This window comes from Calypte anna, chromosome 11, assembly GCF_003957555.1.
Source record: "Calypte anna isolate BGI_N300 chromosome 11, bCalAnn1_v1.p, whole genome shotgun sequence".
NCBI lineage: Eukaryota > Metazoa > Chordata > Aves > Apodiformes > Trochilidae > Calypte > Calypte anna.
Genome location: NC_044257.1, coordinates 1,720,547 through 1,742,284, shown reverse-complemented (window position 1 = coordinate 1,742,284; position 21,738 = coordinate 1,720,547). Strand labels below are relative to the sequence as shown.

Sequence of the window (21,738 nt, the reverse complement as noted above, 5' to 3'; positions counted from 1 at the left end):
TGGGCTCTGCTTCGGGGGAGGGACCGGGGCTGTGCGGGCTCCTCCTCCCGCTCCTCCTCCTCCGATCCCGCCCGTTCCGGAGCACCATGCCGCTGGATCACCGCCGCCTCTGCGGCCCGGAGGATTCGCAGCCGCCGGAGGTGTGGGCAGGAGCCGGGGGGTTCCCGGCAGAGAAGGAGGAGAACGAAGAGGCGTCGGGGCCGCGGGACCCCTGCGCCCTGCGGCCGCTGTTCGTGCGGGCCGGGCTGCTGAGCCAGGCGGAGGGCTCGGCTTACGTGGAGCTGAGCGGCGGCACCAAGGTGCTGTGCGCCGCCTGGGGCCCGCGGGAAGCGGCCGAACCCGCCGCGGGAGCCGGGCAGCTGCTGTGCCAGTTCCGCCGGGCACCTTTCGCCGGGCGCGGGGCTCGGGTGCGGCCGGGGTCGGCGGCGGAGAGGGAGGCGGAGCGGGAGGCGGCGGCGGCGCTGAGGGAAGCGCTGGAACCCGCGGTGCGGCTGGCGCGGTACCCGCGGGCTCGCCTGGCGGTCAGCGCGCTGCTGCTGCAAGATGGCGGCTCGGCCCTGGCCGCTGCTCTCAGCGCCGCGGGCTTGGCCCTGGCGGACGCCGGGGTGGAGATGTACGACCTGCCGGTGGGCTGCGGGCTGTGCCGGGGGCCCGGGCCCGCTGCCCCCTGGGTGCTGCAGCCCGGCGAGCCCGAGGAACGGGAGGCCTCGGCGCGGCTGACCGTGGCGCTGCTGCCCGCCCTTAACCAGGTGTCGGCGGTGCTGGGCGGCGGGCAGGGCGGCTCTCCCGATGCTTGGGCACAGGCGCTGAGCCTCGGCCTCGACGGCTGCCACCGCCTCTACCCGGTGCTGCGGCAGAGCCTGCTGCGGGCTGCCCGCCGCCGACACGCAGCTGCTGCTGGTACTGGTGGTACCACTGCTGCTGGTGCTGGTACCGCTGCTGCTGGTACCGCCTGAGCCCTGCCCTGGGGGCCGTGTCTGCGGTTGGGCTCTGGGAGCCCGTCCGAGCTGCCCTCGGTGTCGGCAGCGATGGCCGGAGCCGGCCTGATCCACACCTGGTGCTGCTGGAGAATCCCCGGAGCCCGGCCCGAGCCGGTCCTTGCGATGCCGGAGACCCCCCAGGAGCTGCCGGCGGTTTGGAAGCTCCAGAAAGCTGCCTGAGGACACCGGATCCTGATGGAAACTGCACCCACCCTGCCCGACCACCCCCAGAACTCTGCCTTGAGAAGCCACCGTCTTGCAGGACATCTCTCTGAGCAGCCCCTCCAGACAGCCTCGGAACTCTGCCTGCACCAGCCCCGTGGTGCCAGACCCCCTGCCTGTGATTTCCCTCCTTCCAAGCAGCCTCCTGCACCCCAGCACCCCCCCCCCCCCCCCCCCCCCCCATCCCACCCAGGGCTGGCTCTGGCACCAGGGATTAAAACCCTCATCCTGAGCTGCCCACTGTGACCATCCCTACAGCACAGGGCAGGAACCATGCCCAGACTGTGCATCCCTGGGACCTCCTGCCCAGGCAGTGCTCCAGGGGGGCAGAGATGTATTTTATTGCATTATTTTTGTAATAAATCAGTTTTTTGGGTTTTTTTGTTTTTTTTCTAGTGTCTTCTGCCTGTCTTTCTCTGCTGGGGCTTAGGGTATCTGTGGACAGGATGCATTCATGGTGACAAGTGTGGGGGTCACCATCTTCTGCTCCTGCTGTGCTTCCTTCAGAGGTACACAGAGGGAGCTGGGTGCTGCCTTGGGGTCTGGTTATTCCTGGGAATGGGAAGGAGCTGGTTCTGTCTGCCCAGCTGCATGGTGCTGGGCTGGTAGTGAATAATCTGGGTAAAGGTGGTGGTGAATGCTTCTACAGGGCAGAGCTGCTCCCCTCCTGTCTCAGGGTTGAGTTGTGGGAAAGGTGGCATCTGAGGAAACCCCCGGAGCCCAGGGCTGTGTCAGGCAGCAGACAAAATGGGGTACAGAAATTCCATGTGCACTTAAGTTGGTTAAAAACTGCACCAGAGTCAAATAACCAGAGAAAAGAAATACAAATTATTTTTCCTTCCAGCACAATACACTCTTTTTACCAGAGCAAATTAGAAATGCAGAAGAGGTTCCTACCAGTGAGAAAAAGGAATGGACACCAAACTGAGATGCTGGGGAGCACAAGGGGAACCCTGACTTCTTCAGGTGCAGGAGAGAGGCCTTGGCAAAGCCACTCAGAGGGATCCTGCTGCCCACAAAGGCTGGGAACACCCCATGGCAAACCGGTCAGGAAAACCCATTTGTGAGCAGGGGCAACTGGGAGAAACTGGGTTTGCATTGCTGGCCCTACAGCCAGTGTCAGAGCTAGACTCAGCACCACCCCTCTATCCCAAAATCCCACAAAAAAGCCCCTCAGAGCTGTCTCAGGGTGGTTCATTCTTCTCATGGCATTGTGGTGGAATGCTGAGGAACCTTTCCTGGGCTCCCCTCATCCATGCCTGTTGGACCAGTACCAGGGGGGAATCTGGAGAACAGAGCCAGGGCAGGAAAAACTGGGATGTGAGCTGTGTTCAGAGTGCTTTCTTCATACCCCTCAGCACCCTATGGGTAAGGGGGATGCTTGTACCCAAGGCAGCCAGGATTTGGGATGCTCCTTGAAGGTATGGTCTTTTCTTTATAGATTTTAATTTCATTTTTTTTGCTCCTCATCTGCTTTTCCCTAGGTCTGAAAACAGGGGCAGGGGGTTAAGGGAAACAAAAAAATCTCAACAAAAAAATTAAATAAAGTAAAGAAAACAAGCACACTGGAACACCAAGACTTCCCTGCCCACACAGCTGGTGGCATCTTGCCCGGGTGGGCTGGGGCTGCTGGCAGCAGGGGATGGTTGTGACCTCCCCAAACGCCTGGCAGTGGCTGGAAGCCTCAAAAAAAAAATACGGACACAAGACAGGGAGGGGAGGCCACAGCGTCCCGGTCCTCTACTGGCTCCCCTCGGGGTCTGACATGTGGTTTTTCACCTGCAAGGAGAAACGCACAAGGTGGCTGTGCCCCGGCAGCAGGGTCAGACCCTGGACACCCCCGGGATCCCTCACCCAGATGGGAGGCTTGGGAAGCAGCTTCCATCAAGGGCATTTTTGCTCCGGAGGAGTGGTTTTGCAGCCTGTGCTGCTGGAATAACCCGTGTCCGGGGGCTGTCCCGGTGACAGTGGCGGCTGAAGTCCCCGACACGCAGGGGGTGGAGCAGCATCTCCTCTGCTTTGGGCACCCCCGATGCTGCGGGCAGCCCGTGGGGATGAATTTCAGGAAAGCAGAGAGCCCTGTACGGGGTCTGGCTCCGCTCTTACCATCTCCTCCGTGTCTGTGCTCTCCTCGGCGCTGTCGATGGTGCGGAGATCGCTGTGCCCAGCAGCGCCCGCCCCCTCCTTCCTCCGGCCCTTCCGTGACTCCTCGCCCTCTGGGGACGGCGACTCTCGCCCCGACTCTGCCCTCTTCTTCTCACTCTCCTTGGACCCTGCAAGGATGGAGACAGCAGAAATTTGGGGTACTTGTTCAAGCATCTGCCTTGTCCTCGCTGGGTGTCCCAAAGGGCTGGAGCCAGCCCAGGGAAGGGGAATGTGGGGAATTTATCCAAACTGAGCAAATCCGGCTCGGGGTGCAGGCTCGCATGCACACACGGACTGCCCATCCCTCTTCTCCCACGTTACCAGTGATGGAACAAGGAGAAATGGCCTCAAGTTGTGCCAGGGGAGGTTTAGATTGGGTATTAGGAAACATTTTATCACCCAAAGGGTTGTCAGGCCCAGGCTGCCCAGGGTCAAGTCCCCATCCCTGGAAGGGTTTCAAAGCCCTGGAGATGTGGTGCTGAGGGACATGGGGCAGCAGTGGCCTCAGCAGTGCTGGGGGAAGGGTTGGGCTTGATGATCTTAAAGGTTTTTTCCAACCCAAATGACCCTGTGATGCTGTGACCAGGGCCCAGGGTGTGTCCCTGACCTGTGAGCCGCTCTCTCCGCTGGTCCATGCGGTCCAGGCTCTCCAGCAGACTGTCCACCTGGGCCTTGATCTGGCTCAGCTCCCCCTTGATGGAGTGCAGCTCCTCGGCCCTCACTGCAGGGAGAGGAGGCATCAGCATCCCCCCCCTCCTATGGAACACCTTGTCCTGGGCAGCCACCACCTCCAGAGCATCCTCGGGGGACATGGGACACCAGTGCGGTCCAGGCTGTGTCTGCTGGAGCTGGGGACTCGTAGCCGGAGGGTCAGGACCCAGCAGGACCTCGGGGAACCTACAGGGCTCCAACACGCCCCGAGGGGAGGGCTGGAAGAGGCTCAGCCCCGTCACACTTACACTTCGTCCGTCCCACCGTGGTGCTGGTGCTGCTCCTCGCCCCGGGCTGGGGGCTTGGGCTGGTTTTGCCTCCTTCTCCTCCCCCGTGAGTTCGTCTGGTCTTAACGGGGATGCGGTTAATGAGGGGGGGGATCTTCTGGTACTCACAGACCCTGCGAGGGCACAAGAGTGCGGCAGTCTGAGTGCCACCTCAGAGGTGCTGCAGCATCCCTCGGGGTCCTTCTGCAGCGAGGGACCCCCAAGCTGGGCAATGCCCAGCCCACACACTGCCCCCTCCCCAACGCAGGGTAGCTGGGGCATCCACGCCCCTCGAAGGGGGTAATGCCCCAAGCCTCTGGTTGAGGCAGGAGGGATGGGCAGCTGGGTGACTGGATCCACCCCGCGGACCCCTCCGGAAGAGGCGTGCTCAGCCCACCCTGCTCCCGGGATGCCGTGCTCACCGGTATGGGAAGTCATCCCTGTAGAGATCGTAATCCAGCTCACAGGTACTGCTGCAGGGGGGCAGGGAGGGGAACAAGACAGAATCACAGACTCAGCACGGTTCAGGTGAGAAAGGACCTTTCAAGTCAATGAAACCCCAGCCCGTGGGGAGAGCAGGGACATCTGCAACCAGACCAGGGTGCTCAGAGCCCCGTCCAACCTGCCCATCTCCCACCTCTGGGCAACCTGGGCCAGGGTCTCAGCATCCTCAGTGTAAACAGTTTCTTCCTTGTCTCTAGTCTGAATATCCCCTCTTTTAGTTTACAGCCATCACCCCTTGTCCTATTGCTACAGTCCCTGCTGAAATACCTGTCCCCATCTTTCTTACAGGTCTCTTCCAAGTACTGAAAGGCCACGATGAGATCTCCCTGGAGCCTTGTCCGGGCTGAACAAACCCAACTGTCCTCACAGGAGAGGTGTCCTCAACAACTCAGCCTGTCCTCACAGGAGAGGACATCCATCCCTCCATCCCCATCCCTGGGAGCAGGCAGCATCCTAGAGGGTACCACAACCCCCAGGAGGGGGTTGGCCCTGGCTGGGCTTTGTCCCAGAGGCAAATGTGGGTGTTGGGGCAGGGGGGGTAGAGAGAGCCCCCAGGTCAGCATCAGCAGGAGCTGCATTTAGAGAGCCCTGAAGTTAACTGCAATGGTCCCTGGCTCTGCCTGCACACTTGGTTTGATCAGCTCCGAATTAAGAAGAGACCTGTCAGTGGATCACCCCCAGTGCAGGCAGAAACATGCTGGTAATAAATCATGTGCCATGGACCATGGGGGAGGAGGAGGAGGAAAAGGAGGAGGAGGGGAGATGCTGAAGATCATTTTGCTGCTTCAGCTCTAGTGGAGTCAGGGAGCATGGGATTAAGCCTAACCCAGGAGGAGCCAAAGCCTTGCTCAGAGCAGGGCCAGGAGTGGGGAGACTTCCCCAGACACCCTGTCAGGGATGGCTGGGCCAAGACAGGGTCCCCCGGGCTCCAGGTTTTGCTGTGGATGAGCCCATCACTGTGCAGCCAATGCTCAGGGAGAGCTGGAGGTCTGTTGGGAGGACCCTCCCTGGGTGTGCTGCCCTGCCTGAGCTTGGCTTTCCCAGCCCAGAAGGCAGCTTGGTGTCCATCAGGGGGCAATGGCATCCCCAGCCCTGCTGACACCCTGCCTTAATCAGTGGTGCACAGAGTGCAGCTGGCAACTGCAGGAAAGGGTGAGCTGGCAGCCCCAGGGTGCCATCAGGGTCCCATCAGGACCTTTCTTTGCACCTTGGGAAATTTTGGGAGCTTTTGGACCAGCTTTGCCAGCTCTCAAGTTCCCAGTGCTGTGAGAGCAAGTCCTGCCCATCCCCACCTTCCTCCTGGTCACCAGGGGAGGGAGGTCACATCCTGCCTTGGGGAAGGGAAGGGGGGAAGGGGTCCCAGCCCAGACAGATGTGATGGGTGCTGCTGCCTGCAGCCACTGCCCAGAGGGATGGGGATGTCACAGGCCACCTCCTGCCACCAGAGCACTCTACAGAGGACCTGGTCTTGGGGTCTGGCACTCAGCTAAGGTCATAGCAAGGATTTTCCCAGCTCAGCTCTTCTCTCCTCTCAGAGCATCCCGTGGGAAGGACACTGCCACACTACAGGCCTGAAGGGCTGGCAGTCCCTGCCCACTGGCAGTCTCTGCCCTGCCAGCCCTGCATCCCTCTGGTGCCATGGCAACGGGCAGAGCAATTAGTTCAATCAGGGCATTTGCAATAAAGCTCTAATGAGACAGATGGAGTCCAGCTCCAGTCCCCTCTTCACCATGCGCCTGCTGAGCCAGGGAGCCAAAAGGATGCAGGGATGGGGACCTGCACCCCTGATCCCATCAGTGCCACTGTCACCATCATCCCCAGCCTCGGCAGGACCATCAGCACCTGCCTGCACCTCCCTTCTCTCCTGAGGAACCACATTTAAAGGCCAAAACTGTCACCAACATCAACCATGGGGCTCTGCGCTTCTTCCACTGCCTCCCTTTGGATGGGGAAGGGGGATCCCCACACCCCACCAGCAACACACCCTGGGTGGCACCCAGTGAGGACTCCAGCTGTCCCCAGTGTGGCTTTGCAGTGCTCTGAGAGCCCCACTGGGATGGGGCAGGGTCACCCCACCCCCACCATGGCAGGCAGGTAGGCACCTGGAATCATCTGAAGGATGAGCCATGGAGGGCAGAGGGAGGAAGAGGAGCCAGGCGTGGGACAGTCCCCAGCCCAAAGTGTCCCCCCGGGTGCAGCCCCTGCCCCCCATGCTGGCACTCACTGGTACAGGCTGGTGCCGTGCTGCCGCTTCTGACCCAGCCTGGCCCGGCTGGGCTTGGGTTCCCGGGCCATGTCCAAGTCTGAGGGCAGAGAGAGGAGGGGAATGAGCCCTGGGGAGAACAGGAGATGCCAACCTGCCACCCCACACAGCTCCAGCAGCAGCAGCTTCCCAGAGACTCACAGCCACATTCTTGTCCTGGCTGGAGGCATCCCACTCCAGAGCATCCAAAGGATGAGGCTGAGGCTGGCAGTTCTCTCTGGATTTAAGCTTTTGGAGAAGGACAAGGAACAGAGCAGGATTTGCCTGGACATGGAGTGGCTCCGGCTGTCCCTGCAGCAGCCCCTTCCTGCAGGTGTCCCATCCCCAGGGAACACCTCTGACACCGAGGGTCATAAACCCCCAGAGACATTTCCCATCACCACGGTGAATTCACCTTTGCCATCAGCCTTGCCAGGCCATTTCCCAGAGACCCCTGGGCCAGGGGGACACCAGTGAGTGCTGCCCACGAGGGATGGGTGCTGAGGATGGGGATGGGCTGCACCCAAAGACTGCCGAGCCCCATGTGATGCTGAGGTGCAGCTGGAGGTGCCCCCAGACTCACAGCTTCCATGTCTCACTTCCCTGGTGATGCTGTTCTCCCCTTCCACATAAAAGCCAGCTTGAATCTATTTTCTGTGTCCAATTAAGAACCACAAATGTAAAGCTTTCCTAACACCTCCATAGATTCAGTTTTGTCATTCTGGGGGGCTCTGAAACCTCTCTAGCCCCTGGTAGTGGGTGAGATGTTGAGGTCTCCCTCTTGCACGCTCCCCCTTGGCCATGGTAAGCCTGACCAGGTGTCCCCTCGGTGACACTGGGGATGCCACTGCACCAGGGAACCCTGAAGTGAACATTCCTGAGTCCTCTGGGATCACACCAGCTCCTCAGAGGTGTCCAGGAGCATGGACACTGGCCCTGGGGCTGCTCAACCTCCACCTGGGCTGGAGCAAGGTCCCTCCATCCCTCAGGAGGAGAGAGCTTCTGAGCAAGATCCCATCAGAATTAAGCTGGCTTTTATTTGCTCTCCAAGCTGTCACCTTGTGTGACAGAGTCCTCGGGCTAACTCTGATCTCACAGTGAGATGGTGAAGGTGCTCTACTTGCCCTGCACATGCCAGGTAGCACTGGCACCCGTTTTTGTTTTTTTTTTTGAGCCTGCTGTTGATATCCCTCTCTCCAGCCCATCCCACCGACTCACAGAGCCATCGGATCCCCTCCCTTGCAGCTGGATGGAGACCTCAGCATCCCAGCAGAGACCCCATCCTCAGCCACCTGCACCAAGGGGACCATCCTGCTGGGGCAGGGGACATGGACAAAAAGGATTCCATCACCCCAGGACCACTGGTCCTGCATCTGAGCTTCCTTCCCAGAAATGGCAGAGGGGCAGCTCAACACCAGGAGGACACCTCTGTCCTGGGTGTTATGGTACAGAGGGAATCCCAGTAATGAGAGGACACGCTGGTCCTCGGGGTAATGGTGTGAGGGGCTTCCCAGTACCAGGAGAAGAGCAGGGACTTGCTTTTCATGGTCATGGCATGGAGGGCATCCCGGTGCTGTAAGGACACCCCGGTCCTGGGTAACGGTGTGGGGAGGACCAGGCATCCCGGTACTGGGAGAACATCCCAGCCCTGGGGAGGAACTGGTACGGGCTAGGGGGCAGAAAGGTACCGGGAGGCCACGCTTGTCCGAGGGGGCGGGAGGCATCCCGGGAACCGGCCCCTGCGTGGGGCAGGGGGTGCCCCAGCGGGCTGGCTGCAGGGACCAGTCCTCCCCCCCTGCCCGGTGTCCCGCCAGCATCCCGGTGCCGGAGCACCAACCGGGAAGGGCTGGGTGGGAGAAGGGCCGATCCTGGGGGGGTGGGTGGTGGTGGTGGTGGGCACGGGGGGGAGGGATACTCACATCTCCAGCCCGTGTCCCCGCTGCCGAAGAGCGTCATGCTCGTACCCCGGTCCCGCAGCCGCCACCGGACCCTACCACGCCGGGACGGGAGGGGGGCTGCGGGCCGCACCACCGCGGCACTGCGGGGGGGTCACCGCGCCTCGCCCCGCCCCATCCCTGCTCGTCCCTGCCCGCATCCCCCGTGCCGGCAGCGCTGGAGCTCCCCGGGCTGCAGAGGGAAGGACGCGGCCGTGGTGACACTGTCCCTGTCCTCCTCCTCACTCTCCTCCTTATCCTCATCCCTATCGCTGTCCCTATCCTCATCCTCATCCCTATCATTATCCTTATCCTCATCCCTATCGTTGTCCTCATCCTCATCTCTATCGTTATCCTTATCCTCATCCTCATCCCTATCCTCATCCTCATCCTCATCTCTATCGTTATCCTCATCCCCATCCTAAATCACCATCCTCATCCTCCTCCCCATCCCCATTCCATCCCATCCTCCTCATCCCCATCCCATCCCCATCCCATGGGATGTGCTGACCTAGGGCTGTCCCCGGGACTGGGAGCAGCAGCTCAGAGCTAACACCAACCCCCCGACCTCCCCCCTTTCTCTCCCCAGGGAGCTGGAGACCCGGCTCAGCCAGGGGCTGCTCCAGCCTCAGCATCCACTCCAGGGATGGAGCTGGAGGGACCAGCCCGTGTGGGCAGGATATGGGAATGGCAGAGGGAGAGGGAGTCTGGTGGGGGCTGAGGGAGGAAAAGGAGACAAATGGCTCTACCCAAGGGACAGGGACTTTATTAACCACCCAAAAGGTGGTGAAGGACCAGGTGATGGTGAAGAAACTGAAGCGCCAGGCTGGGGGCTGATTCCAGTCCTCACCTGGAGCTGTGCTGAGGGCTGTGCCCGCCAGAGCCCCCCTTGGCCCCTCATCTCACCGGGGCCACTGTGAAGACACAGCCTGGCTGTCAGTTGAGGAGGATGATGCTGGACCTGCCTGCTGTGGGAACACCTCCTATCCCTGGTGGCTGTCATGGTGGGCTGGTGACAGAGGAAGGTGAGGGACAGGAGAAGTCACTATTTTGGGGAGTCTGCGTCCTTCTCACCAGGCCCCAGCACCGTGGGTCCCTAATCCCTCTGTCCCCTGCACAAGGAGCCGTGAGGGTGTCTTCCTGAGCCATGACCTGGGCTTGACATGACACTGGGGTCCTCCTGAGCCACAGTTCAGGCCCGACATGGCACTGGGGTCCTCCTGAGACACGATCCGGGCTTGACACGGTACCGGGGTCCTCCTGGGCCATGGGCTTGGCTCCACACTGTCTGGTCCCTGGGGCTCAGGGCTCCTGCTGCCACAGGGCAATGTGCTCCTGGGCTGGGGTGGGACAGGGTCAGTGTCCGCTGTGCCAGGCAGGACCCAGGGGGGTGTGCAGGGCTGTCAGAGGGGCACAGCACCAGCAGGGCTGGGGCTCAGGACCCTGTGCAGGCTGCTCACTCACTGAACTGGCAGATGTAGCGGTTCCGGGTCTTGCAGCGTTGGTCGTTCCAGTTGAAGGCAGCTGCTGCCTGCATCTCCACACAGTTCCCAAAGCTGCAGCAGCAGCCCGGTGGGACACAGTGAGGCCAGGCAGCGTGGTGACACGGTGGTGACACTGCACAGAGGGGGGGTGTGCTCCTCGGCCAGCTGGCACTTACCCCTGGTTGTCCGGCTGCCCGAAGGCGAAGCTGGTGAAGGAGGAGGGCTCTCCCACATTCCAGCGGAAAGAAGCCTTGGAAGTCTTGTAGGTGAGCCCTGGGGGGAGTGGGAGGGAGGTGTGGGGGCACGGCCGCCTGCACCCCCAACACCCTGCGCCCTGCCTCCTGCCCTCACCCACCGATCCAGAAGTTCCTGCTTTCAAAATCACTCTCTGTCACCTTGTTACCCCTCTCCAGGTGGCTGAGGTAGAAAGCCAAGATGTCCTGGACCTTCTGGCTTCTGACCTGGGCCAGCATTGCCCCTTTGCCCTGCAGGGACAGGAGCAAGTCAGCCCCAAACCCATGGGGACTGGGACTATGGGGAAACACACAGGGAAGGGGCGCCAGTGGCATTTTCCAGCCTCAAAGGGCTGCTTGGAGCATCCCGGAGGATTACCTGGCACTTCATCCTGGCTCCATAGTAGGTGTCAGCCTCGGGGGACACCACGAAGCAGTCACCGTCAATCCACAGGTCGCAGGCGTTGAAGGGGAAGTGGATTTTCACTGCGGGCAGAGGCAGGGGCAATGGGTGCCACGGGACCCACCCGGGACCCCTGCCCCCACAGCTGGGGGCCCCCTCCATCGCCCCACTCACCGCTGCAGTCAGCACCACCGTAGCCCAGGTGGCAGAGGCAGGAGCATTCCTCCTTCCGCAGCTTCCCGTGGAGGCACTGCCCACTGCACCGCACTGCAGGGGCACGGCTGGGTTAGGCACTGCACTGCACGCCCTGCACTGGCACTGCACACGTGTGCTGCACCAACCATGCACACGCACGCCCTGCACTGGCACTGCACACGTGTGCACCTAGCCCACTGCAGGCAGCTGCCAAGCAGAGCATCAATGCTGCACCAGCCGTGCCATGCACACGCTGCACTGACACTGCACGCACTTGTGCTGCACCACCGGTGCCATGAATGCACTGCACTGACACTGCACGCATGTGTGCTGCACCACCGGTGCCATGCATGCACTGCACTGACACTGCACGCACGTGTGCTGCACCAGCCATGCCATACATGCACTGCACTGAACCACTGCACACACGCACTGCACTTTGCGTGCACACCCACGCACTGCACCCGCCCTTTGCACACACACGCACCGCACCAGCCACGCACCCCCCCCGTGCTCGCCCTCCCCGCAGCAGCCGTGCCCACCCCTCTCTGCCGGTGCCGGGGGCAGGGGCTGCGCAGTGCCCACCCCCAGCACCTTGGCAGTAGCGTCCGGTGTAGCCGGGGGCACAGGCGCAGCGGCAGGTGCTGAGGACGAGGGTCCCGCCGTTCCGGCAGCTCATGCGGCAGGGGTTCGCGGCACCTCTGGGGCACCGGGATGGGTGTCAGGGAGGTGGCAGGGCGGGGGCACCGGGCAGGGGACGGGGGACACTCACCGCAGAGGCCGCCGCCGTGGTCCCAGGACTTGAAGCACCCGGCGAGGCCGGCGGTGCAGAGGGAGCACCAGGGCCCCCGCTGGTAGGGCGGGACGGGGGTCCCCGATACCTCCCAGTTGCCCCTATGGCCGCGGGAGGATGCAGGTGCTGCCCCGCCCCTCGCCCCTCCCACACCGACAGACCACGCCCCCTCCGTGACAGACCACGCCCACACGATAGACCACGCCCATTTCTTGCACAAGACCACGCCCACTCCCAGCACAGTCCCGGCCATGCTCCCCTATATCCCAGTGCCCCGCCCAGAAGCACGGCCCCGCCCACCTCAGGTACGAGGCCACGCCCCCTTTCCTCCACCCATCCCCATAGGCCGTACACCTGAAGAGACCCCGCCCACTCCGGGGCTATCCCACCCCGGTTCACACGGAGACCCCGCCCCCTCTCAGACCCCGCCCCATCAAACCCCGCCCCCTATCAGACCACGCCCCATTAAACCCCGCCCCAGCGTAGGCTCCGCCCTATCTCAGACCCCGCCCCTCCTCAAACCACCCCCGCCCCCTTCTCTAAGGCAGCCCCAAGCCAGACCCCTCCCCCCACCATAAGCCCCGCCCCAATCCAGACCGCGCCCCCTTCTCCAAGACCACCCCTCACACAAGACTCCGCCCCTCCCACAGAAACCACGCCCTTCCCATTTAAACCACGCCCTCTAAGCAACTCCCCATCTAACCCACGCCCCTCCAAGCCACGCCCCTCCCAACTAAACCACGCCCTATAAACCACACCCATATCCATAGAAACCACGCCCCACGAACCACACCCTTTTAAGCCCCGCCCATCTAAGCCCCACCTTCTTCCTCCTGCCCTTACCCCGGGGAGTAGGCGCAGGCGAAAGCCTCGTTGGGGCCATGGCTGCCGGGACAGAGGTTCCGGCCGCAGCCCAGCCGCCCTGCCGTGGCCCACACCAGCTGCGAGAGAGCTCTGTCTCACCCCCCCGTCCCCTTCGGGACCTCCCCCCACCCTCCTTGTTCCCCAGACCCCCCCTGGCTCCGCCATGCCGTGTCCCTGCTCACCTGGGTGTAATGGCTGCAGGTGGCATTGCTGGCACAGCGCCCCGTGCTGTGGTCGTAGCGCCGTCCCTCCGCGAACCACCGCTCCAGCACGGCACCGAACCCCCCGGCACCCACCGGTACCAGCGCCTCGCTCCAGCCCAGCTCCGCGGATGCCGGTGGAGCGGGGCCCTGCAGGCAGCTGGCTGCCCGTGCCCCCGCCAGCCGAGCCAGCGCTTCGCTCCACTCCTGCGGGGAGACACCCTGAGCCACCCGAAGTCGGCACCAGCTGGGGTGAGGGCGTGGGGACAGCAGGGAACCGCCCGGGTTTGGGGACCACCAAAGGGGGGAGTCCAGGGTGTGAATCACGGGACCTGGGGGGCACCCCGGGGGACCAGCCCTGTCCTTGGTCCTTGGTGAGTGCAGGTGTGGGGTGGCTGGGGGACACCGAGGGACATCATGGGGCCTGGGGAACCCCACAAGAGACCCAAAGCGACCAGCCTTGTTCGTGGTGTGTACAGGTATGGGGTGATCAGGGGACATCGAGCACCATCCTGTGACCCTAAGGGACCAGGACCTGTGGGACCCCAAGGGACCAGCCTTGTTCTTGGTCTGTACAGGTGTGGGGTGATCAGGGGACATTGGGGACCATCACAGGACCCCATCCTGTGACCCTAAGGGACCAGGACCTGAGGGACCCCAAGAGACGAGCCCTGGCTGTGGTGTGTTTAGGTGTGGGGTGGCTGAGGCACCAACAAGGGCCACCTTGTGGGACTTGGGTGACACCAAGGCAATCAGCCCTGCTCTTGGTGTGTGGAGTGCTTGGGGGAAATCCACAGCTATCGTGGGACACGAAGGGCTCCACGAGGAGCCTCAAGGGACCACCCTTGGTGTATGCAGGTGTGGAGTGTGTTTCCCCCTCCCTGGGCATGGGGTGGGAAGTGGAGGGATGATCTAGGGGTGTGGGACAGGACTCACCAGCTTCTGCATGTTGGCGGCAGGGGGCTGCACTTTGCTTCTCAGCTTGTTGTGCAGCGAGAGCACCAGGAAGGTCTCCTTCGCGCTGAGAGCTGTGGGGGAAGGGCAGAAGGGGGGGGACACGACTGGAAATGGGGCCACGCGGTGCAAATGCCTTCCTGGTATCCCTGGCTGCGGGGGATGTGCCAGCCCCCCGAAGGTTCCAGCCGCAGCTGGGGATATGGGGAAGGCACCCGGGTCTCCATGGAGACTCGAGGGGAGAGAAGAAAGCGCTTTTGGGTTGGGAGCTCAAAAGGGGCAGGGGCCGGGGGTGGGGGGCAGCCCGCTGAGCCCCTGTCTTGCACGGGTGGGCTGAGAATGCCAGGAATGTACATGTCGTCCTGCCCCCCTCCCCCATCCCAGCCCCCCCTCCCTGCCTCTGTCTTTTCAGCACCCAGACCCCAGCCGGGTAAATCCATCCTTAGCCCCCCATTACCTGCCCCAGAGCCCCCCTCCCAGGTCCAGCTCCCGAACATCCCATCCCAATCCCAACCCCCGGCCCCCCCCCCAGCCCCACTGTATCACATGTCCCAGGCTCCCCCTCCCAATCCCATCACCAGCCCCGTACCACCCCCCCCCCCCCATCCCCATCCCCCAGACTCCCCAGAGCTTTGTCCCATTCCCTGCCCACCCCCACCCCCCACCAAGGCCCCCGTTGCCACCCCCAGGTGCCATCACCCACCTAGCCCCTGCCTGCCCGGCCTGGCTCTAGGGTTCACCCACCCCCTCCCCAAATCAGCTTTGCTGCCAGCAGCAGCACCCCAATCCTGGTTACCTCCCGGAGCCGGCACAGACAACTTCTCGGGATCATCCCACGCTGTCTCACCCACCCTCCATGCCAGGAGGTTACAAACCAGCAGCACCAAGAGCTCCATGCAGGTTACTCGGGTTTGTGGGGGGGGACACCCAGGGTCCCAGAGGAAGGGTTTGGGGGAGCTGCCAGCTGCAGCTCTGGGGTTGGGGCGAGCTTGGCTGCAAGCTCCTGCGTGCTGGTGTGTGTCTGGTGGCAGGATTTGATCCTATTGAGGGCTCCAGACAGGCCCCTCTGGTCAGGGTGAACAAAAGCCTGACGGGTGAGGAATGGCCCTGTCAAAACAGTTCCTCACTGGTGTGGAGACGACAGACAACTCCCGGGGCCCAGGGCTGCAGCCTCCCCCCAGGGATACCCCGCAGCAGGGTCAGACCCCCAGGCTCTGCCCCAGCCCGGCTGCTGAGCTGGGGGATGTGAAGGCGTGCAGGAGTGGGGGTCCTGAGTGACACCCACTTTGGGGTGCTGGGAGATGATCTGAGAGCTACGGAGGGGCCGTCCCATCTGTCAGCTTTCCTCCTGCCCTGTGAATTAATTAAACGTGCTGGGGGGCTAAGACAGGGTGCAGAGACAAATACCCACTCCTGTGAGCTGGGCAGTGTGGTTAGGGAGGGGGAGGATGCAAAGGATGGGGGCTGCCAGAGGGAGAGATGTCGGGTTGGGGGAGACTTGGTTTGGCAGGCACTCAGGGTTGGGCAGGGGTTCCAGAGCCTGCCCTGCTCAGGGGGTGTCAGGAGCACCCCAATGGCTTGGCCACAGCTCCCCTGCCCATGCTGGGGTCTGAGGATGCTCTGGCAGAGGAGAGGTGCCTGCATGTCTGAAGACATTCCTGCTTGGGGAGGGAAGCAGGGGCTGTGGGACCAGCACACGCTGGCACATCCCTTCCTCTGGGCTGTTGTGGACAAGAGGGGCTGGGAGCATCCCCCTACCCCAGCTACGTCAGCAGAAATTCAGCTCTAAATGTCTTCAGTTCTCTTACCATGACCTGAACCCCAACCCTGGCCTGAACCCCAACCCTAACACTGATCCTAATGCGACCCCTGACTCCAAGGTCAATCCCAATCCCAATGCCACCCTGCACCACAACTCAGGCCCTCACCAGACCCTCGAGGTCCCCCTGGAAGCTCTGGTGGTGGCAAAATGGTGCCGAGGCCACGGTGCTACCAGGCTCCTCTCAGCCCTTCCACAGGGCCTGACTTTGACACCACATCCATCCCTTCTGCAGGAGGCTTTCCCACGCTCAGCAGACACGTGGGATTAGCCTCATCCCGCACCCCCGTGTGCCGAGGAGCCCCTGAGCCGTGGGGGGAGCCGGCCCCGCTGTGACAGCCACTGCCTGGCCCCGGCAGCTGCTGGCCCTGGACATGAAAGGCCCCCAAAGCCTCTGATGTGTGGAGAGGGGAAGGGAGAGGCCGGCGCCAGTGCCAAAGGGAAACTTTCCTACAGCTCAGCCTCAGCCAGAGGTAAAAACCAACAAACACACGGGCACACGCCGTCGATAAATCCCGGCGAGCGCAGGAGCGCGGCTGCAAGTGGGGAGGAAGGATCGGCAGCGCCTCAGCCCTTGCAGCCAGCCCCGGCGCGATGCTCCTCGTCCCACTGCCAGCCTGGCTGGCCCTGGGCATCCTGCAGCTGCCCTTTCGGCAGTGCCCAGGTAAGGACCCCCGTCACCCCCTCCAGACCCCTTTGCAGACCTCTCCTCACCTCTCACAGCCCAGCGCCCCCGTCATCACCCTGGGGTGGGGTACGACCCTGCCACAGTGCCCACGGGGCTGCCCAGGGCCAGGGGGGGCATAGTCCTGGAGCTTCCCCCCGTGGGATGATGCTAAACACACCCGAGGCACCCGAGCGGCTCCTCAGCACCCAGGGGCAGGGACAGGACCGGGCAGGAGAGGCAGGGGCAGCCCCTGCGCTGGTGTGGGGAGCAAGGGGCTCTGCAGGGCACCCAACCCATCTCCAAAAGTGCCGCCGGCTTGGGAGGGTGCCCCGGGCTGCGGCAGGGTGGCAGGGGATCCCGGCGGGTGACAAGGCTGTCCCTGTGTGCCCCCAGGAGTGCCTGAGCCAGCCACAGGCACTGGCGGCAGTGCGGCAGATGCAGAAGCTGCTGGCAGCGCAGGAGGCTGCGCACACGCGGGGCACACGTGGGCTCCGGCATCAGCTCTCCCTCCTTCAGAGCCGCCTCCAGAGACAGAACTCCAAACACAACGGTAACCCCAGCTGGGGACAGCTATGTCGTAGGGGACATCCCTACGAAGGGGCCAACTCCTCCCTGGGGAGGAGCAGCCTGGGCGAGGGACCCCCAGCTGCTCACCGGGGCTGGCATCGGCTCCTACCCGGTGATGTCCGTCCTCAGCCGTGTCTGTCTGTCCCGCAGAGACCTGTCCGCAGCTGGCGGTGCCCACGAACGGAAGGATGCTGGGCCGGAACCTCAGGGTGGGCCACGATGTTCACTTCATCTGCGACGCCGGGTTTCGGCTGGTGGGCTCGGAGACCCGCGCCTGCCGGCACAACCGCACCTGGAGCGGCACCCAACCCTTCTGCAGAAGTGAAGTGGAGTGGGATCGGGGTGTTCTGGGCTTAGCCTGCCTGGGGGGGCTCCCCTGTCACCCCCAGCTATGGGGTCCCATCACTCTGCTGCAGGGACAGCAGCCCAGAGGCTGGGCAGCAGGACAGGGTGAGGATGCGCTTCTCCAGCCGGTGTTCACAAGCTCCTTCTCCCCAGGTATCGATGACTGCTCCAGCAACCCCTGTGCCAACAGCGGGACTTGTGTGGATGGCAACCAGAGCTACACATGCCTTTGCCCCAGGGGCTGGTCAGGCCCCAGCTGCCAAAGCCCCATCTATGCCTGTAGGTGCCCGGGTTTGGGCTGCGGAGGAGGGGGACAGAACCCGGCTGTGCTCCGTGTACCCCTGGGACCTCAGCCCGTTTCCCTGTGCCTCCCACCCCAGCAGTGACACCCACTTCTCCCTGCGGACTGGGTGACTCTGAGCAATGCCTCCTTCAGCCGCCAGCCCCGCTGTGCCGAGGGACGCCCGGGCGCCCGGCGCTGCAGCTGCGATCCCGGCTTCCAGATGCGAGCCGGCGGGGTGTGCCACGGTAACAAGGGGGGAGTGAGGATGGGGGAGCTGGGGAAACTGAGGCTTGGCGTCGATGGGAGCCCCAGTCATGCCCTGCTCTCCCTTCCCCCTCCCCCCCCCCCCCCCCCAAGATGTGGATGAGTGCCAGCTCTTCCAGTCCAGCCCCGAGACCCGGCTTTGTCTCCATGACTGCCTCAACCTCCCCGGCTCCTACCGCTGCCTCTGCCCCCCTGGCTACCTGCACCACGCCGACCGCAACACCTGTGAGGGTGAGAGCAGTGGCTGCAGGGCTGGGAACATCCCCTGGGGACAGGGACAGCCCTGCTCAGCCTGTGTCACCACCACAGATGTGAACGAGTGTGCCGGGAAGCAGCACAACTGCACCCAGGGTGATGTCTGCATCAACACCTTCGGAGGCCACCGCTGTGTGCACCCCAAGTGCCCCCCACCACGCCACAACACCAGCTATGTCAAGACCTCCACCTTGTGAGTACGGTGTGGGGCTCAGGCTGCCGTGGGCTCTCTGCCATGGGGCTCTCTCCTACCATGCCCTGGGGACCGTATTGTGTCACCCAGAGGCAGCAGGGTGAGTGCCAGGGGGCAAATTGCCAAGTGGGGTGCCTGGGTGTGCTCAGCACACTCCCCAGGGGTTTCAGGATGCTGGCGACTGGGGGTGCTGGTGGGAGCACCCCAATACATGGCCCCACAGCACCCCATTCTGGGGATAATGATGCTGCACATCCAGCAGGGAAAACACCCCTGGTCCCACTCCTGAGACTAAACTGCTTTGTGGTGGACCATAAACCACCCAAGCAGAGGAGCATCTCTGCTTCAGACAGGTTCCTCTGCTGGAGGCACAGCCAAGCCTGGCTCCATCCCTGGCCTCCAGCCAGGAGTGTAGCAGCCCAAGTCCCAACCTCGGAGTGTGACCCAGAGCTGCCTCCCCCCGGCATCCACCTGGCAGAGGAAGGGATGGGAGAGAGATCCCAGGACAGGCTGTCTTGGGTTGCTCTGCTTCAGGACTGGCAGTGGGGCTGGAGATGCTGCCTGTGGCATGGGCTGCAGGGTTTGTGTGGGGTTTGGCAGGGTTTGTGCAGGTCCCTGAGAGCCAAACCCCATCTCTCCTGGCAGCCAGTGCGAGAGGAACCCCTGCCCCATGGAGAGCCGAGCCTGCCGCCTGGCTGCCACCTCCATCTCCTTCCACTACCTGCCCCTCCAGGCCAACCGTACCGTGCCCCACGTCCTCTTCAGGATGTCCACCACCCGTTTCCTGGGGGACAGCCTGCGTTTCTCCATCATGGGCACCCGGGGCCAGGGGGTCCTCACCGTGCGGCGCTCTGACCGGCAGACGGGAGAGCTGCTGCTCACCAGCCCCGTGGCAGGGCCAGCCACGCTGGAGGTGGAGCTGGAGATGAGTGAGTTCTCCCACAAGGTCCTCCTGGGCAAGCACATCTTCAAGGTCACTGTCTTTGTGTCCCCATATGAGTTTTGATGCTCTTTGGAGGCGGGTGTGGGGCCAAGCCAGGGTCTCTCCTGGGATGTGATGGAGCAGGTGGTGGTCCCACTGGAGACATCCCTCTCCTGCAATGCTTGCTTCTGGCTGTTAGGGTGAAGCCACCACAACAGAAATGGGGCTCGATGCAAAGGAAAACCCCGTGGGCAACGTGGGGACCACTCTGGGGGTGCCTGCTGCTGCCAGCCCTCCTGTCTGCCCACGGGGCCCCACGGCACGGCAGAGTGAACTGTTGGCATGTGGTGTGCAGGTCTGGCTCCTTGTATCTTGTAACCTCTAATAAAAGAAAAAGTGTCTGTAGGAAGGGTGTCCACCTTGCTCTGTGCCTCCTGGGTGGGGGCAGCCCTGTGCTCCTGGGTCAAGGGCCCTGGGGACAGCCAGGGGCTACGGTGCTGGGCAGGGTCCCCTCAAAGAGCTCAGGGTGCCCGTAGAGCTCTCAGGCACACCTGGGATACCACTGTGTCACTGTTCTTCCCATCACCACTGCTTCTGGGGGTCAAGCCAAAGAGCCTCCCCAGCTGAGGAGTGGGAGATGGGCTGAACACACTGCCCTGCACAGTGACAGGGGGGACAATCACAGGGTGGGCCCCTGGCACCAGGTGAGGATGAGAACAGGCAGTGAGGACAGAAGAGGTGCAGCCCTCCCCCAGACACCCATTGCCACCACCAGCACTGTGCAGGGGGGGCCACCAGCAGCTTGAGGTTGAAAGGTGATGAGGTCACTTGGGGACAGCCAGCAAAGGACACAGGAGCCTTCTTTAGGTGAGCGTCCAGCCAGCCAGTGCCAGTGCCCCTCACACAAAGCTCCTGCTGTGTGCAGACCACGGGTGGCTCATAAAGATTTCCTTGCTCATAAAGAAAGATTTCCTTATGCTCTGCTGCTGGCTCCCTGGGCTCGGTGTGGCTGCTGGGCTGCAGGAGGGGGGAAAGCCTCCCCAGGAGCCGTGGAGCCACAGGCTGGGCTGGTGGGGGTGGTTGTGGCTGCCTCGTGGAAACCCACAGCTGATCCAAGCCCACTGAGGAGAGAGCCTGAGCTGCAGAGTAGAGAATGACAAGGGTAAAATCCCTGATATTTGATAAGTGACAGCAGCCAGGAGGAGTCCCTGGTGACTGGAAGAAGGGAAATGTTTCACCCCTTTTTAAAAAGTGGAGGGAGGAGGAAGCTGGGAAGTACTGAGCTGTCAGCCAGCCCTCTGTGTCTGGGCAGATGATGGAGCAGAGCCTCCTGGAAGCTCTCCTGAGGCACAGCGAGGACAGGGAGGTGACTGGAGGCACTCAGCATGGCTTCAGCAAGGGAAAGTCCTGCCTGACCAACCTGCAGCCTTCTGTGATGCAGTGACTGGAGCAGTGGACAAGGAAAGAGCTACAGATGTCACCAACCTGGATTTATGGAAGGCCTTTGACACTGCCCCTCAGCACCCTCCTCTCTAAATGGGAGAGAGATGGATTAGATGGGTGGGCTGCTCAGTGGATGAGGAATTGGTTGCATAGGTGTATCCAGAGGGTAGTGGTCCCTGGCTGATGTGCAGATGGAAACTGGGGACAACTGGTGTGACTCAGGGGTCCATATTGGCACCATTCCTGTTTAATATCCTCACCAGTGACACAGACAGTGGGATGGAGTCCACCCTCACCCAGCAAGTGCCGGCCACAACAACCCCATGGGGAGCTCCAGGCTGGGCACAGAGTGGCAGAAAGGGACCTGGGAGTCTGGATTGCCAGGAAGCTGAAGAGGAGCCAGCAGTGTGCCCAGGTGGCCAAGAAGGCCAATGGCATCCTGGGCTGGCTCAGGAACAGCGTGGCCAGCAGGTCCAGGGAAGGGATTCTGCCCCTGTGCTCAGCCCTGGGGAGGCCACAGCTTGAGTCCTGTGTCCAGTTCTGGGCCCCTCAGCTCAGGAAGGAGCTTGAGGTGCTGGAGCAGGTCCAGAGAAGAGCAAGGAGGCTGTGAAGGGATCCAGCAGAATTGCTGTGAGGAAGGCTGAGGGAGCTGGGGGTGTTGAGGCTGGAGAAGAGGAGGCTCAGGGGAGACCTCATCACTCTCTGCAACTCCCTGAAAGGAGGTTGGAGCCGGGGGGGGTTGGGCTCTTTTCCCAGGCAACTCTCAGCAAGACAAGAGGGCAGGGTCTCAAGTTGTGCCAGGGGAGGTTTAGGTTGGAGATGAGAAAGAATTTCTTTCTGGAGAGGGTGA

The 21,738-nt window shown here is 62.5% G+C and overlaps 4 protein-coding genes across 4 annotated transcripts; 2 read left to right on the top strand and 2 right to left on the bottom strand.

The window, feature by feature from the left end:
• The first annotated feature begins 44 nt into the window (after positions 1–44).
• Positions 45–1,476, top strand: EXOSC6 (exosome component 6). The gene has a single exon (XM_030458095.1). It carries the CDS (start codon positions 87–89, stop codon positions 954–956), a length of 870 nt encoding a protein of 289 aa, XP_030313955.1. The 5' UTR covers positions 45–86; the 3' UTR covers positions 957–1,476.
• A 1,466-nt stretch (positions 1,477–2,942) lies between these two features.
• On the bottom strand, positions 2,943–9,026 carry LOC115598953 (RNA-binding Raly-like protein). Its single transcript, XM_030457991.1, has 7 exons — positions 8,990–9,026; positions 7,053–7,131; positions 4,747–4,797; positions 4,307–4,458; positions 3,955–4,068; positions 3,309–3,475; positions 2,943–2,981 (listed from the first exon to the last, which is right to left on the bottom strand). The coding sequence occupies exons 1-7, from the start codon at positions 9,024–9,026 to the stop codon at positions 2,943–2,945; spliced, it is 639 nt and encodes a 212-aa protein (XP_030313851.1).
• Positions 9,027–9,878: 852 nt separating this feature from the next.
• LOC103538969 (C-type lectin domain family 18 member A) lies at positions 9,879–14,486 on the bottom strand. The gene is made up of 12 exons (XM_030457990.1): positions 14,267–14,486; positions 14,113–14,204; positions 13,159–13,383; positions 12,956–13,053; positions 12,086–12,213; positions 11,914–12,018; positions 11,299–11,391; positions 11,101–11,207; positions 10,844–10,973; positions 10,665–10,761; positions 10,469–10,560; positions 9,879–10,344 (listed from the first exon to the last, which is right to left on the bottom strand). Exons 1-12 carry the CDS (start codon positions 14,484–14,486, stop codon positions 10,307–10,309), a joined length of 1,425 nt encoding a protein of 474 aa, XP_030313850.1. The 3' UTR covers positions 9,879–10,306.
• A 2,057-nt stretch (positions 14,487–16,543) lies between these two features.
• On the top strand, positions 16,544–19,529 carry LOC103538968 (fibulin-7). Its single transcript, XM_030457912.1, has 8 exons — positions 16,544–16,607; positions 17,005–17,166; positions 17,334–17,504; positions 17,682–17,807; positions 17,934–18,056; positions 18,169–18,306; positions 18,385–18,523; positions 19,169–19,529. Exons 1-8 carry the CDS (start codon positions 16,544–16,546, stop codon positions 19,527–19,529), a joined length of 1,284 nt encoding a protein of 427 aa, XP_030313772.1.
• Positions 19,530–21,738: the final 2,209 nt, after the last annotated feature.

Bases quoted from the DNA above. Each gene is read 5' to 3' on its own strand.
- EXOSC6 (XM_030458095.1), top strand. From the start codon at position 87: ATGCCGCTGGATCACCGCCGCCTCTGCGGCCCGGAGGATTCGCAGCCG.
- LOC103538969 (XM_030457990.1), bottom strand. From the start codon at position 14,486: ATGTACATTCCTGGCATTCTCAGCCCACCCGTGCAAGACAGGGGCTCA. The intron at 12,019-12,085 runs GTCCCCCGTCCC...GGTGCCCCAGAG, and splicing joins CGGCGGCCTCTGCGGTGAGT to GTGCCGCGAACCCCTGCCGC. The intron at 10,762-10,843 runs GTGGGTGAGGGC...CACTCCCCCCAG, and splicing joins AAGCAGGAACTTCTGGATCG to GGCTCACCTACAAGACTTCC.
- LOC103538968 (XM_030457912.1), top strand. From the start codon at position 16,544: ATGCTCCTCGTCCCACTGCCAGCCTGGCTGGCCCTGGGCATCCTGCAG. The intron at 17,167-17,333 runs GTAACCCCAGCT...TCTGTCCCGCAG, and splicing joins ACAGAACTCCAAACACAACG to AGACCTGTCCGCAGCTGGCG. The intron at 18,307-18,384 runs GTGAGAGCAGTG...TCACCACCACAG, and splicing joins CGACCGCAACACCTGTGAGG to ATGTGAACGAGTGTGCCGGG.
- LOC115598953 (XM_030457991.1), bottom strand. From the start codon at position 9,026: ATGACGCTCTTCGGCAGCGGGGACACGGGCTGGAGAT. The intron at 4,069-4,306 runs GTAAGTGTGACG...CTCTCCCTGCAG, and splicing joins CACGGTGGGACGGACGAAGT to TGAGGGCCGAGGAGCTGCAC. The intron at 3,476-3,954 runs GTCAGGGACACA...CCATCCTTGCAG, and splicing joins GCGGAGAGAGCGGCTCACAG to GGTCCAAGGAGAGTGAGAAG.